The sequence below is a fragment of the Dasypus novemcinctus genome, chromosome 7 (genome assembly GCF_030445035.2).
Source record: "Dasypus novemcinctus isolate mDasNov1 chromosome 7, mDasNov1.1.hap2, whole genome shotgun sequence".
Taxonomy (NCBI): domain Eukaryota; kingdom Metazoa; phylum Chordata; class Mammalia; order Cingulata; family Dasypodidae; genus Dasypus; species Dasypus novemcinctus.
In genome coordinates, this window is record NC_080679.1 from 34,864,171 (window position 1) to 34,881,601 (window position 17,431).

Below are 17,431 nucleotides of genomic sequence, written 5' to 3' on the forward strand. Positions count from 1 at the left end.
TGTGCTCTTGCAGCAGCATTATCTAGGACTGTTAGTACATTTACATAACATCATTGCTTTATTCAATAGAAACACAAACCATTTGATTTTGTTTTTCTTTTGAAATGGGACTTACAGAATTCTGTGAGCTGTCATGTAAACCCCTTCATTTTGGAATACCTTATTAAGAAATTAAAACAAGAGGTCCTTCTCTCTCCAACCGGCAGCAGTGGGCTCCGCTCTGGTTCCTCAGCAAAGGCACTAAAGGATCTGTTTTCATTGGGGTGCTTTGGGTGAGCATGAGTGTGAAATGGTTCCATTTTCAATGCACCTAGTGATTTCTGAGCATCCTCCTCTCAGTCAAAAGGCTGGGTGAGATGTAAGTCCAAATGGTGCAACACCCTGAGTCAACCTTACAGTCTATGTGTGTCAAGAAGAACATGCCTTATTCATCTCTTAGTGTTCTGGAAGAAACAGCCATCGGTGAGGAATATAAAAGGATAAAAGGAACACGCTTAAACTTGAAACCTACTTTGTTATCAAAAGCATCCTTATTTCCCATAGCCATATGCAAATCTCCTTCCTTTTTTAATGAAAGATTTGATGTTGTCACATATTAATTTTATAAGGATGGCAGAAAGAAAGTTTTCAGAGCTTAAAGTCCCTTATTAGGAAGGGGCCATTTTTGTAAGGTGTTCTTAAGACAGCAAGATTTCTTACTAATTATGTAAAACACAACTATTAATATTTTTTAAAGTCCCAATTTTTCTGACTGCATTTGGTTTTAGGTTTCTCACTCACAGAAGAGTTAATATGTATAATATAACTTAAACATTTACTTTTAGTGCCATATAAAGGGTCCCACAAAAGAATTCCTGTTGAATAATCTGATTTACTGTGTGATTGAGAAAGATTAAAATGATCACCAAAGAGCTGGTAAAGGTCTCACAGAGTTCCTGGAACACATCTGGATAGAGTTCCATGCAAGTATTTCTTGCAGCATAGTTGGATAAATTCCACAAAGACTATAGACCATATTGTTGTATTTTAATTATAGCAAAAGGCTCACCCACTATATTTTTCAATAGTCTTTTTAAACTTGAGACTTTGATGACCCACCTGAAATATCTTTGAAACAGAACAATGACCATTTAAAAATTACTAATGCAATTTCACATCAAAGTGGATTGAGAAGTAAATTAAAAGATTAGAAAAAAATTCTTAGCTTTTTCACAGGGTCACACTCTAAAACTGATTTCATGACACCTTCTAGCCTACAAAGGTAGCAAAACAACCACCTATTAATGTGCTCTGAAAGAAATTTAATTTTGAGAACATGTTTTATATCTAAAGATAATTGGAGACATCCTGCAGCACCAATAAATTAGGGTTAGAATTGTCACACTGGCTATTTATAAGGGACACAGTGTTTAGAATTCAGATTTGGTATTAGACATGAAATACGTCAGTTGAGATTGTACAACTTGAATTTAAGCTTCATCTCCATGACTACAAGAAACAAATTCATCTAAACTGGATAAAACACCTCTTTTTCTCTTTTCCCTCAAACCATATTTTATCCATTAGCAAGCTCTGCTGGCTCTATAGTTCAAAATATAGTAGGGGCTCTCTTTTAAAAGCCCTATCATCTCTCCCCTGGACTACGGCAAATATTTAAATGCTCCCCTACCCCACTTTTGGAGCTTGAGACATCTTTTAAATACTAAATCATAAATACACACATTATATCATTTTTGTGGGCAAAACCTGACAACAATTGTCCAGCACACTTAAACAGAATTAAATTTCTAAGCATTTTTTGGCCTAACTTTTGAAGCCTATCTTCTACTAATCTTCTCCCAAATCATTCAGTTACAACCATGTAGGGATTGGCCATTCCTCAAATGCACCAAGTTAATTCCTGCATCACAGCCTTGTTCCTACTGTCGCCTCTGTTTGGGAGCTCCTCCCTCAGCCCTTTGCACTACTGGCTTCTTCATAGGACGCAGATATCTGCTCAATGTCACCTAGAGGCTTTTTCTGTGACCACTTCCTCTTTCACTCCAGGTCACTGTGAATTCCCTGACCCTAATTCGTTTCTATTCATACTTCTTACCTTTATTTAGCAGTCTAATACTTTGTATCACTTACTATTATGTTATTAATTTTCAGGCACTATAAATGAAAACACATGTTGGGAAATTTTCCTGTTCACTGACATATTCTGGGCATTCATAACAGTGCCTGGCACACAGTAGGTGCTCAATAGATGGTTGCTGAGTGATCAGTCTATCTCAGTGTCTGTATTTTGTACTTGGGATATGGATAAAATGACTTGATGGGTTCTGCTTGGGAGGTTTTCAGGCAGCCATTTTTAAGTCTAAGGGTTATTTCTTATTAGTTTCCTAGCTTGATTCTGAATTGTCCTCAGGAACTGATATTTTTAGCTTTTATGAAAAACACAAGTTAGGAAGTTTTTAATAAAATTTTAATAATCTGAATTAGTGATGTTCCATAGTCCCCATTTTCTCATTGACTTTAGTAGCTTATATCAGATTGTTAAATGGACTAAAGAATATTTAGGAATCTTCAGGAAGAATTCTTGTTAACTTGGTAAGAGGCATTTATTAGATACCTTCTCACTTCATAGTTTCAGTTGTTTTGCTCTTCATTTATAAAATGATTTTCTTATATTAACATAACCATTCTGTGAGGAGAAAAAATGCTAAGAATTAGTGTGTTTGAACATCAAAGACAATTAACATAATTGGCAATCATGACATTAAAGTGTTTTTAAAAATTAATTTGATATTTTAGTTTTAAAAATGGTGTAGAATTTACTCTGTTCAAGCTTAACCATGTCAGTATTAAGAATTTCTTTTTAGTTACTCTGAAGAATAATTAGAATATAATAATTCTGAATGGGCAAAAACAAAGATTGTCTTCTAAATTGAAAATACTTTCAGGATATATTTAAAAGATGGAATTTCTAAACATATCATTTTCCTTGTCTGGAAAAATATTGTCTTGATATTTCCACACACTCAGAAATTACCTAAGACTTGTTTCAGCCTTCCTATAACATTGCCTTTGTTTCTCATAAATTCAGCACAGCATCATATGACTACTTGCAATTTAAAAACATCTTGACAACAATCTGACATCGAAATATTCAAACTTTTCTTCGTATATCTCCATCCCTTACATGATTATAAAGATTTTGTGTTTACATAAGATGATTCCTTATAGGAATCATTCATTCTTTAAGTTATCCAACATTTGTTGAGTCATTATCTCTAAGGACACTAGAAAATACTTTAATGTATAAAATATTCTTTGACTATTGTTACAAATGTGCTGATGCTCTATTCATTGAAACTCATTAGAAAAACACTGAAGGGCAATGGAGTTTAAGAAACAACACAAAACCAGATACAGAAATTGACCGTTTATAGGCGCCCCTAAAGAAAAACTTAACATTTTGCATTCTTTACATTAGCTCATACTTGAGATTTTCTGTGTGGGTTCTAATCTATTTACTCGTGACCTAAAAAATGACAAAGATTTATTGTGCACCGACTATGAACCAGGTACCAAGCCTTCACTTTACTTGCATTGCCTCACTTAAAACTTTCAACGTAACAATGCAGTAGTTATGATCCATCGTTAATGAGAAGACTGCAGCCTAGAAGGTAAATAACTTGAACAAGGTCATACAGCTAGTTACTGTAGTTCACCCATTTTAAGATACATTTATTTTTCATATTTTAACATATATGAAATTAGGATGGCCTTACAAACAACGACATCTTAAGATCACTTGTTCTGGACAACAGCTGTGACACATTTGTCATTGTCTGTGCCCACGTGAAAATCTAAAACACCAGCAACAAAACTTGCAGAATCAGTGCCCATGTGTTCTAACCTATAGGAACCAAATGGTAGTGGGTGGGAAGGAAGGGTGAGGTGGTAAATCTATGGTGTTTAGCAACATTCCTGTAACAGGGATTGAAGGTAGGTTAGCCCCATATAGTTGCAAAATTGCTTCAGTACCAAGCACAAATAGCTTTATTTCTTTTCCGATTCATTTAAGAAATGATGTGTCTCTAACACTGAGGGCACAGGGGACAATATTGTATAGAAAAACAGAGACTATGACTACTCTGAGTTGAGAAGTGATTAAGGAAAGTTGAATTCTGAATTGAAGATATTTTAGAAGAACCTTAACCAATTTATTTTGTTTTAACTTTCCTTTTTTTCCTGACTGCTTAAGAAGAAATATCATAAAACAACAACAAAAACCCCATGTCTAATTAAGCCTGAAAGTTCTCTTTCAATAAGAATAAAACACAAATTAAGTTATGAGAAAGCACTGTGTCAGAATTGAATTGGGAGTGTTTTCTTTTCTTATTGGTGCCTAAAATAATAGTTCATCCAACTAGCATGGATTCCTGCCTCAGTGAGCCTAAACAGTTAATATTTTATGGAGTCAACAATTTTGAACTTCCCTGGGACACACAATTCTTTAATTTAGACCTGAGACCAAATATCCTAAGAGAAACACTGAAACCTAAAATAATATTTGCTTTTCCATACCTTTCTTCTCCTCAGCACCAGCATCAGATTTGAGGGTGTGGCTGCTGCTGTGGAGGGAATCTTTTGAATCTTCATTTTCATCCAGGACCCCAGCAAAGCTGATCTTCCTCTCATATCTATGCCGGTCCAACTCAGGATCCAAACGAAGTCTGCAGCTCTCCAGGTCCTGATATGTCAGTGAGGAGCACATGAATGCTGGCATCTCCCCACAATACATTGGTACTGAGGTAAAACCTCCCTCAAATTTGAATTACACCCAACTGCAATTAAACAGCCAAATTCCCCTTTATCTAATGCCAGTTTTAGACTGTTTTCCCCTTTTCCTTACATGCTTCGCTTTCCAAAAGCATGGACCTCGTTCTGAATGCAGATCTAGTTTTCTCTTCTCCTGTTTGTCCACAGTTTGGGCTATATCCTTGGTATTTATCTACTTACTTAAGTATGTAGGGTATAGTGGGACAAAAAAGAAAGGATTTTTGCCCTAAAGTAACTCAGAATCCTAAGAGAAAGATTGAGAGGGCAAACAATGGTATTATTGTATGATAAATTCCATGTGTGAGAGAGAGGAGCTTAGAAATTAGACTTGGAGGCTGTGATTGGCAGAAAAATGACCCCCAAAGATGTTCATGCCCTAATCCCTGGGACCTGAGAATATGTTACCTTACATGGCAACAGGGGCTTTGTAGATGTGGTTAAGGTTAAGGACCTTGAGATGGGGCAAGTATTTTGAATTATCCAGGTGGATCCCATCTAATCACATGACTCCTTAAAAGCAGAAAGATGTCCCAGGCTGTGGTCAGAAAACGATGTAACTATGGAAGGAGGGTGAGAGAGATGCTGTATTACAGGCTTTGAAGATGGAGGAAGGGGTCATGAACCAAGGAATGCAAGTGGCCTTTCGTTGCTGAAAAGGGCAAGGAAAGAGACTTCCCCCTAAAGCCCCCAGAAAAGAACGTAGCCCTGCAAGTCCTTGATTGTAGCCCAAGGACATCCATGTTGGACTTCTGACCTCCAGAACTGTGAGATAAACGTGTGTGGTTTTAAGCCATCTAACGTTGCAGTAATTTGTTAAAATAGAAATATAAAATGAATGCAGAGATGATGTTTGAGTTAAGTAAGGAAAATTAGGTTGGCCAATCAATGGGGAAAACCAGTTCAGACTTAAGAAACCACATGTGTGAGGACCTGACAGCTCAAAATAGGATCATGCACTGGGGGAATTTCTTACTCTCTTATAGGAAGACTTAAGTTTAGGAGGGGTTCCTTCACTGTCTGCTGATGAGCAGAATGATTCCATAATGCTAAAGGAAGCCTGGAGGAGTGTAATCATTTAGTAGGAGTTTGGGCCATGAGGTCTCAAATATAAAACTTGACCTGCCCTGTAAATAGAAATTTGTTCATGCTGAAGATCATGTTTATGATTATTGTTGTAAGAAGCATTTTTAGAGGACCTAATAAATAAAAATACATATAAGATACTAATTTCATTTTTAATATAGTATTTTTTGAATTATAACAATAATTCTCAGATTAAAATGGACCTGGAAAACAAACAAAACATATTTTTTAAAAGCAGTTTGCACCAAGATTAAAATCTTATGCTTTTAATTGTCATCAATAAGATGAAATTTTAGACTCTAGATGTTGATTCTTTTCCCTTTGGGTTAAAAATGGATGTTATGCCCTAGTACTCAGAAAATTATATCACATGTAGAAAAAGGAAGAAAACACATGGAATCTATTTTAATATTGCCAAAAATATTCTAGGAATATAATTGCTTCCCTGAAATTAATCCTTTCAGGGAAGAAAATAACCTAATCCCTTTTCTATTTTCATAGCCAAATTTAATTAGAGAAATTTCTTAGGACAAAAAGTAATAATATAATAATTCTGACTTTCAAAAGTAGTTCTCCCTCCTAATTTCTTCTTTTACCTGCTTATCAAAATCCCATTCTCTTTCAAAGTCACATTCAAATATGACCTTTTCCAGGAAGGTTCTTTAGATTTTTCCAGTTGTTTCTTTGGGTTCTCTGCTCCTTTCTCAGGGCCACTCTCGTATTTTGCTTCAGGAAATGGTCTTCTATGCATTGGTTCTCCTACTACAACATATTCATCTCTGTATTCCCCAGTGCTCCCAGCACCTTGCACACAGGCTGTGCTCAATAAATATTTTTCAGTTCAGTCTTAGTACATGTCAATTGTCTTTTGCTTCTGGTTTTTTAATTTTAGGGACGTTTGGAATGCAGCAGTATATTCTTTATAATAATTTATTAAATTCCCTTGGCATAGTTGATATAGCTTCCAGCACAATTTTGTATAAAAGCATCTAATATGCAATTTTCTCCAACAAACACATGTAGATATACAGAGACCTTCTTACTGCCTTTTCCCTTTATTGTTATGGACTCATCTATTCATTGGCTGGGTATGATTTTTTAAAATTCCATGTTGCTTGGTAATTCAGCTATTGATTTCATTAGCTCATTTGGGAAATATTTTAATAGACCAAAACTTTAACAAAGGAAATTCTCTATTTAAAAATATGTCTTCATTGTTCACAAGTTTGGAAGATAATAGTTAGAGAAAAATTAGATTAATGTGCCTTTTAATGGTTATAAATCTTGTAAAATGCTGCTTTTTCTCTTTTTAGGTATTATTTATTTGTATGGTTTACAAAATGAGCTAATAAAGATGCTACCAGAAATCACTTCCTTAAAAAACACACACTAATTAGAGAAAAGTTGTTAAGCTGGCAAAAAATATTTCTAGCAAATTTTTAATACCCTTTGAGGTGTTTTCTTTTACCCCTGACCTTCTGACCCTACTAAGAAATAGCTGTGGTTAAAACAAAATAACTTTTAATTATTGTACTTAATAATTAAGGTACTTTTGCTTTCTCTTCCATGTTTTGGATGTGACTAGGACATTTTCAAACAGATATTTCACATGGAAATGTCTTTCATTTTGGAAATGGCCTCATGGTATTTTTATTAGAAAGACATTTTATTGTTACAAAGTTTGGGTTCTTGATCCTCCCTATTCCCAGGCCCCAGATCCCAGAATATTTGTAGCTTCTTATATGATTATTTTACTTACTACCTTATACCTATAATATTCTGTACAATAAGGGACCTAATTATTTTTACTGCTATTAAAAATGTTCTCGAATTAGTAAAACACACACACACACACACACACACACACACACCAAAAGCCTATAAATACTTTTGCAGCAAATGTTTATTAAACCTTTAGACTATTTCATTTTGGCAATATTTACGGTTGGCCTGTAGAGTCACTGTTAGGTATAATTTCTCAAAAAGCTATTTTAAGCACTTATAGATTCTGTGTTGATAAAAACAGGGTTATGATACTCAGTGTTTTTTCTACGTTAAGCTACAATGTGGCTTGAGTTTTCTTTACTACTAATTATAGTTAAATAGTTTAAACATGAAAGAAAACTTCTTTCTCCCTTTATTTTATAAAGGTCACAACCCAACACAATACACTTGCCTCCATTGAACAATGAAAATCCTGGTGTAATGAGTAAGTTTACTGAGACCTTGTTAAAGGCAATATAGAAGTGAAAACTTTCCTCTGGTTGACTGCAGGCTCTTTTTCCATCAGATTTCTTGGTATATCCTATTAGTCTTCCAGTTAGTTATATAGCAATCTTTTTAAAGATTTGGTTGAATCATAAAAGACATTAAATTATAGCTTTGAAAGAGAGAACAAAAATAACTGAGTCAAATTCAAGATTTTTTAATCACAGTTAATCAAAATGGTGATGAATAAAACTCTAAAAACTTAAAAGAAGATTTACTTCTGTGCTCTTACGAAAACTTCAGTATAATTAGAATGTTGATAGGGATAACTCCGATGGGGCTTACAGATCAGATATTTTATCATCTGTGACTTTAAGCACATGGGTTGAGTGGTGGCCCTAGTTGGATTTTACAGAGTAGGCTCAGTGTAACAGTGAAGGTGACAATTCAGAAAGTAAAGGCCTAGATGGCAGAGAACCAGCTTCCCCTACAGCTTCAAAACATAAATGCACCTAGATCCTTGCCCCTAATTAGTACTGAATTACTATTTAGCAGACCATGTATTGTCTTAGAAATACAATCCCACAGGAAAAACTATGCGCCCCATCCCCCACCTCAAAAAAAGGTCTATTTTGGTCAATTTATACAGAACTTTGCAATCAGAAACTCTAGAAAGAAGCTATTCTCATTTCAACATGAACTGTTTGAACAGGTAACAAGGACAGCTCAATAAGGGAGACGCAGTGTGTGCCTAGGCCTTGGGCCGTTAAAGGACCCAGAGCTATCTGAACAAACAGCACTGAAATTACCAACCTCGCCTGGCCTCAGCTTTGCAAGGTTTGTCATACTGAGAAGATTCTTAGCAATCTTTAAAAATCGACCAAATAGAGAAAGTCATCAAGTCCTCCCTTTATGCTAACTTGAACATGAAGGGGGTGAAACGACTTATCTTCGTGATTCTTCAGAATGCAGGGTTCAATAAACAGCATTTCTGCCAGGCATTAACAGGTGTCCTTCTTAAAAGGATGGTTGGGGAAAGAAAACAAAAACAAACAAAAAGCCCTAGGCTAATATGAAATTAAACAAAGGAAATAGGATGAACTTCACTTCCCATATCCAAATGGTACACTCCAAATGTGAGTATTTTTCTTTTGAAAATATATTTTGCCCACAAATATTTACAACTTAAAGTACCCATTTTATGCTTTAGGGTGTGAGGAAATGGGCATTCCAGAACACTGGAAGCCCAAAGTACTCTAAAATGAGTACTGCTCAGAAACAGCAGAACACTGATTCTTTCTTTCCCATTCCACCCTCACCCCCAGGTAGGAGAGCTGGAGGATTGCAAAATTCACTTGAAGGGAAGGATACAGGTCTTTACTAACTTCTTCTGGGAGAATGGTATAAGCTTTGTATTAAAAAAAAAAAAATCTGGTTTCTCAACTCTGGCTGGATTATGTCTATGATGAAAAGAATCACTATTTGGTGCCCATTAAAGAACTAAGGGTCAAGGAAAATCAGCTCCAACATATGCCCCATACCATATGCTTTGTTTAGATTTCTGGCTCTTGTACACTATTTGTATTTTCAACTAAACAATCAGGCCCTGATGGTACTTGAGTTTATGTATAGGTGTGTATGTGTCTCTGTGTGGTCTTTTCTACCTATCCATAATTCACAGAAAATCTTGTAGGAATAAAAACATATATTTGGGATGTTTAGCGATTAAATGCTTAAACAAGTAATTCCACCAATGAGAAAACTCATTGGAAGCATAATTTTATATGTATTTATGAACAGTTAGTATTAAAAAAAAAATCAGTGGCTTTTCTGAAAAAAAATCTGACCATAAAACAACTCATATTTTGAAGTGTAAAGGAATCTTAAGGTTCTTAAGTGTTCCTAGCATACTGTGAAAGTGGTTAGACAATTATTTTACACAGCAGTGGTGTCTTTTGCAATTTCTAGGTTAACTTTTTTGTTTGTTTGTTTTTAGGAGATACTGGGGATCAAACCCACAACCTCGTAAGTAGGAAGCAAGCATTCAACCACTTGAGCTACCTCTGCTCCCCTCTATGACTTTTGAGCTATTATTTTTCTATTAGAGAAAAGAACATATTTTTCATATAGGAAAATCCTTTGGTTGAAGTTTTGAAATTATATAATACATTTAGTCATTGGGATTGGAGGAAATTGTGAATTCTCAAAAACCTAGCTACACATCTGGCTTCCTCAAGTAGCCTGATTATTGATGTGTATGCTTTACTTACCACCAGAGGCTCAGTGCGTGGTCTGGGTAGGCAAGAAAAGGTCTCTCTCAGGAAGGTGGTAATCTCCAGGAGAAGCTGGCATGCTGCCATCTTCAAGGCAAAGGGGCAGCCACATTTAGAAGGGTTCACAGTACCTATGGAATGAAAGAGTTCTTTCATAAAAAAAATAGATCAGTAAAAAACGGGCACGGATTGATGGACATAGCTACACATGTGTAAAGTCAAACTGCATATGAGAATACTTCCTATACATGTCCAATTCGAAATGCCACTACTCTGTCTATATAATCTATACGTTACCATATGCCCCTCTCTTCCTCCGTTTTGCAATTCTATAATGAGTGCCTCAGTATTAAAACAGCAGTCAAACAGAACTAAAGAATTTTCCTTAAAGCATCATAGTTACAAAATACAGCTTCACTGACTTAGAAAGCCTTTTAAAAATACAGAAATGGAAAGCAATCTTGCAAGAAGGTTTTTCATCCTGCTATTTAATCAGATTTAAATGATATATGTGGCAGTGAACTAGATTTGGAACTATAAAAATCTTTTGTCAATTCATATTTTGAGGGATGGCTGTCTCTATGGCCAGAGAGCAGTAAAATTGCTTCAGCTCTTGTTCAGACGTTTCTGAAGCATAGATAAGACATTTACCTAATCACCTATATTACAGAGTTAGCAGTAATAGCTAGCCTGTTATATTAAGGTATAACTATCTTAGAGGTATGCAAATATTCTTTGTGCTGAGTAATACTGTTCTTTGAGTGAATAAAACATTGCACCCAACATAGGCCAAATAATGGATTTTGCTGTAAAGACAGATAATGGCTGAGATGACTCCATAAGGCATTTTTTTGGATTGAACCCAGGATCTCGCAGTCAACCAATGAGCTACACCCGCTCCCCCATATTTAAAATTCAGGATCTGTTTTCAGATATATGTCATCAAAAACCATGTAGAAATGTACTCATCAGTGTCAGAAAAGCAAACCAATGCCAGGTAAGTTCTGCCTCTCATAAAAGAAAGAAAATAGCTATCTATTTTGCATGAATCAAGTCATACGGTTAGCATAATTATCATCATATATCAACATCTTAAAATATCTCTAAAATGTTTTCAGTGATTTGGTTTACTTAATGGAATAAAATATATACTTCATGATTTTTATTGAGCGTAGGTAGAAATTATGGTCTTTCTGAAGACATCTGGGCTTTCATTTCCTCATACAAACAACTACTTTCTCCCCAGAAGTGATAATGTGGCTGGGATCATTGCCTCTCATTAAGAATGGAAGAGACAAGCTCTTGTAGAATTTTTACACTGATACTTGTTTGCACTACAATTAGCTTTAAATACAAAATGAGCTATGTACTGACTTGCAAGTAGAACTAAATCAGGATTATATTAATTCTATATTCAGTGGAGGCTACATGACTCTAGAAATTCCCTGGATTTGTGACACTTTTAAAAAAATAATTGAACACCAGACATTTAGTACAAACTTCAGTTATCTTTCCATTTACTCCTGAGGCTATCATCCAGATTCTTTTCATTAGTTCTATAGACAATGAGCTGGTCTTTGTTAGGCTCTTTCATGACTGTCATCATTCAATTCTATGTGGTCCTACCAAAAAGCTAAAACACCAGGCATAACGTATGAGTAAATGATACTTATGTGGTCTCATGGAGACTCCAGTTCATTCTGGCCTATGGGGATAGATCAGTTTAATACTGCTTCACTTCCTCTCTGTTCGGAAAGATCCTTTGGGATGTCTTCTATAATAGTTGGATGGGCTGTAGGACAGGCTTTCACTAGTTCTGTGACTTTCTGATAATCAAGTCCTCCTGTGGATCAGACCTAATTCTTGAAGTCACTCCAGGATGTCTACACTCCTGTGAAGTTCAGAAAAACTTCAAGGTCAATTTTCACCATTAGACTAAGGATGGATGCAAGAATTTGTGGTGTGGTCAGCAGTTAGGTCCAGAAGATTTGCTGTGATTTCATAAGGGCTTAGAATGGAGCACAGTGATGAAGAAAAATGCAGAAATAAGATCCTTTGTATAAAAGTGGACAGGGAGACAAGTTCTCTTTGATTATTATTTAGTTCTGTCCAATTTTACAGCATAATCACCCTTTTACATCTCACAACTAAAAAGACACAGTATGTTTGGCATAACTTAGCTAAGGTTAGCCCCAAAGACACAATCAAGAAGCTTGAGTTTCAAACCACCAAGGCAGGTCAAGAGGAAGAGACCACATTTATCTTCTTCATCTGAAGATACTAATTATATAACCATAACTGGAAATCTCTGTAAAATGCAGTGGTACACATACATGCAAGCTTGTATGGTACAGAACACATGTACGTACAAAATGGTTTTGGAGGGGGATGTAACAGGAATCTCTCTGTCTCTACTCTTCTAAGATGGGAGTAAATTGTAATTTTATTAAGTGACTATAGGACAGCAGACATTGACAGTTCTGATACTTCTGAAACTTTTAATATTAAAATTTCCTGTTAAGTTCTGTTGTATATTCTAATTAAATATTTTAATATTTGAGTGATTTGGAAAATATTACATGATCAATTCTATTTGGTTTTCTTTTTTTATTTTCAAGAGCAATAGCTAAACACAAAACCAACACAATCTCTTCTGGGACAGTACTTTTCCACAACTATATTCTTTCAGAGTGAGAGTCTCTCAGAGAGCCTTAATACTAATCTTTGTTCAAGAGTAAGAATCAAAGACTAAAAAGTAATGGATGTTCCACAATGCCTGCAGCTCTTTGCCCCTGTCTACGTTCTTCTCTTTCTGGTTCTTGCTCTCTCTCTCTCTCTGTGGCTTTATGCTCATGCTTTACATTCATACATAAGGAAAAAGGGAAAGGGTGCAGTGGGGAGACATGGGAAGGTGGTAAGAATATGAAAGAGGAAAGAGGAAATATTAAGTGCTCCTAAAGCAGAGGTTCTTACAAGCAGGGGTTCTTGTAGTAAAGGGAGTCTCCTTACTGTCATCTAAAAAGTCTTCCTCCTCATCCTCCTTTCTCAGTCTCCTCTTGGTCTCCTCATCATAAATGAGACCCAGTAGGTTGGCTGGGCTCTCACTTTCCCCGTGGCATAGCTCATTCAATCGGACGCCAATTGCCTGACATGGGAAAAAGAAATGAAACAGAACAAGGTATTGTCAGGCTCTGAAACAGACTCTCACATTACAGAGAACATAATCAACTAATTAATGGGAATTATTCCCAGCATAAGCCTCCCTTTACGCCACACTACTATTACTACTGTGGTTTCCAATGTGGAAATCCAGATACAGAAGACATTGATGCTTTCTCCCAGTTCAGTTAGTCCAAAGACTTACAGCAACTGGAATGATAGCTCTGTACACATGTACAGTTTTTCAGAAAATATTTCTACTTACTCAAAGGTCATCTATTTTATATGTCTGCAATAAAGCAGTGTTGTTTTTTTTTTTTAATGGAGTAAAACAGAAGAAGCCACAGTTCCTCAGGGTGCTTCTGACTCTGCTGCTTTATGAGAATGTCATATCTTGTTAAAGTGTTTGGAGGTTGGCAAAAATTCTGGTACTGAAATTTTATTTATATCTGCCATTATGTATGTACTTATTGAATTCTATTATAGATTATGTTCCTCTCTCCCTCCATGGTACTCTATGAGTCATGATTAGTCACTAGTCATTAATACTATTTTTTTTTTGGTAAAGTACCTAACAACAATGTTAGAAGTATGACTTTTAATAATACAGAACATGGATAATATTGGCTTTTCTAAATTTTTCATAGAACCAGTACCCTTGTTCTCTGTTCTTTTGAATTTTTATGCACTGTTGTCTGATTATAAAAAGGAATTTTCCACCAGAAGAGACAAAAACAGTAACTTTATCTAATTCTTTTTATATTCCAATTACATGATGTATGCAACAATGGAAGGGAAAAGGACTTAGGAAGTGAGACAGGGTGAAGGCTAAAATGAGCACTGGCATTGGGGTTTGACAGTTTGTTTACTCCGTGCATTAGATGTTGTATTTTTTTTAAGAGCAAAATTTTAACTAATTTTCTTTTCCTCTACCTTTCTCTTTCAATATTTGGGAAAGTTATTAAATTCTGGGCAAACAAGAAATTACACTCACTACTGGAAACTGACATGCAGAGATATGTCTAGAGCTCTTTAAATGAAAATACAAGTCGTGCAATTGTCTTGTTTAGCTGGACACAAAGAAATCTCTTCAAGTAAGTGAGAAACTGAACTGAAAATCTAGGGGGGAGGGGCAGGGGGTGAGTGGAGGGAATACACCAATGAGACTTCAGTGTAGAAAGACAATGCAGGATACTAAAATTATAACTGCTAACCTGATAAGTTTTAAGCAAACAAAACAAAGAAAACATAAAACCAAAACCCTTCCCACAACAAAAGACCTTGTCCTGGTGCTACCATTTTGGAACACACTTCTAAAGGAAGGGAACATACATCTAATCATGAGTCTAGATTAGAGCTAACAGACTGAACAGGGAGACTCGAGGGGGGAAAAATTACATTGATCCTTTCAGGATATTGTAACTGAGCAATTTAAATTAAATTGGTAGTTCATAAAGATTAGGGTCACTCAAAAAATGAACTTGTCTGGGATAATACTTAGAAAATAACGTAGAGCTCTTGTCTCTTCCAAGGCTAGAAAAATGCCTTAAAGCTATGTTTATTCCTTTCTTCTTTCTTTCATCAAATATTTATTAAGTGGGTCATTTGTGAAGGCATTAAGTGAAATCCAAAGTTGAATAAGTTGCTATCACACACAAGCAATTTCATTTCACTTTGTACCAACTTATTTATGTCTTTGTTCAACGTGCCCTTAGTAGATTATAAACCTACAGACAGGAAGGTCCCTGTTTAGCAATAAGAAAGTGAGAGAGGTTAAGAGACTAGCTCAAGGTCACTCAGCAAATTATGAACTGGGACTCAAACTCAGGGTACCTGACTGTCTTGTGGTCATTCCTTCCATGAGTCAGTCTATAGAGGAAGTAAGAGCAAACCAATGAAACACATTATGTGGCAGAAAAGACTTAAAGTGCTTTATGAGTTCAGAAGACACAAAATTTAAATTCAGTTCAGAGAATGATGGAAAGTCTCACTGCTGTGAACTCAGATATTGGTAGAATCTGGTTGGTAAAGAAGGTGGAAGGAGCTTGGATGTTCTGGATGGAGGGTCCTAAAATATCCATATTCAGGAAGATGCATCAACTTGTTCAGAGACTGACAAGCACAAGTGGATGAGGCAAAATTTTGTGGGATGGAATAATAGGCAGAAAGGCTGGAAAGGTGGATTGGGACTACATCCTATGGTGCTTGAAGCTGAACTTCATTTTGCAATCCGAAGAATGATGAACAGTAGGTTTTGAATGGGAGAGTAACGTAATAACTCATTTGAGGGATACTGTGTTAGAAGCCAGGAATACACAAACTATCTTCACTGCTTTCAAAAATTTAATGTAATTAATAGCCTATCGAATGCCTCCTAGATGCAAAGGTACATTATGCATTTGGTCTTCATCATTAATAATCTTGATATGGTTTGAGCAAAAAGGTGATGTAAAGGGGAATGATGCCAGGCTAAGCAACGAATTGGGTTTTATCCTAAGGGCAACAGAGGGCCACTTAAGCACTTAAAATATTTAAAAAATATAATCTGATTTGCATTTTAGTCTAATCATTCTGATACCAGTATAGAGAATAAATTGGAGGGGGACAAGTCTAGAAGCTGAGAAATCAGTGTGAAAGTTCTGTTTTCGGATGGGCTGTGCCATAGGAAGTTCATTTTATTGGCTGCATGTAGGATGGATGAGACAAGGGGAGACAGCAGAGAGGAGACCAAGAGAAAAATACTTTAATCATCCAGAGGAGAAGTGAAAAATATTTGACCAAAAGAGGTGTCAGTGACATGATGAGGGGGCGCTAAATAGGGAGAGGAGGCTTGGAAAATGTTCAAAGGCTGTCATCTGGTGGTACCATTAATAAGAATGAACAGGCCAGGAGGGGTTGCAGGTGGAGGCACATTTAGGTAGGGAGAAGGGTATTATTTGGTCAGTTTGAATTTCAGGATATTAAGTGAAGGCCTCCAAAATGAAGCTGGCAGTGCAGGCCTAGGGCCTGAAAAGTGTTAGGGATAAGAGAAGTCTTTATCATTGGCATGCAGGTAATAGTGGAAAGAGAAGTCTTTGTCATTGGAATACAAGTAACAGTTGAAAACCCAAGAGTTGATGTAACCCTGGGAGAAATTATATGGGAAGAAATTATAAGAGATCTTGGGGAATGTTTACATTTATGAGAGGTGTAAGGACCTGGGAAGGAGATACAGGACTGGGCACAGAGATGCAAGGAAACTCTGTGGCATCCGGGTCATGGAAGACATGAAAGAAGAAAAAAGGTGGGGGCATCAGCACTGTCAAATACTGCAAGACAGAGGACATCTGCCCTGAAAACATATATTTGGGAAGTCCTTTGTCAAAGTCTCCTTGTAAACCCAAATCCCCCTAATAATCAGCACTTAATGAATGAGTTTTCCTTTTTTGCAGGAAACCAATGGGATTAGCAATTATGACTGTTAGTTCAGAAAGGGCGTGCCAATAAAACCCTCCTCAAAACCCTCCTCAAATAACAGCTGTTTTTGCCTAAATTGTTTCTACTTCCAGACAGGTAATAAATGGGGGTCAAAACATCTTCCTACTTTGAAGCATTTGGCCAGTTCTGTTCAAAACCCATTTTCCCCACATACTCACAAATATTAGATGTGGCAGTCTGAGATTATTTATGAACCCCAAAAAAGATAAGAATTATGTTTGTAAATTGGTCTGTTCCTCTGGGTGTGATACCCTTTGATTAGAGTCAGCTGAGATGCCTTTGATTAAATTATTTTAGGATTAGGGCTTTGATTTGACCACATGGGTAGGGTGTAACTCAGGTTAAGTCCCCAACCGCTTTGGTGGGCTGATATAAATAGGCACTCACTCAAGAAGACACAG

The 17,431-nt window shown here is 36.2% G+C and overlaps 1 protein-coding gene across 8 annotated transcripts in view; it reads right to left on the reverse strand.

Annotated features, from left to right (window-relative positions):
• Nucleotides 1-17,431, reverse strand: part of UNC80 (unc-80 homolog, NALCN channel complex subunit) — a 270,741-nt gene that overhangs the window by 125,012 nt on the left and 128,298 nt on the right. For all 8 annotated transcript variants that reach the window (XM_058300212.1, XM_058300207.1, XM_058300210.2 and 5 more), the window contains exons 24-26: nucleotides 13,404-13,539; nucleotides 10,392-10,525; nucleotides 4,576-4,741 (exon numbers count right to left, since the gene is read on the reverse strand). In XM_058300212.1, coding sequence (XP_058156195.1) covers nucleotides 4,576-4,741; nucleotides 10,392-10,525; nucleotides 13,404-13,539 — 436 coding nt within the window. The remainder of the gene's footprint in view (nucleotides 1-4,575; nucleotides 4,742-10,391; nucleotides 10,526-13,403; nucleotides 13,540-17,431) is intronic.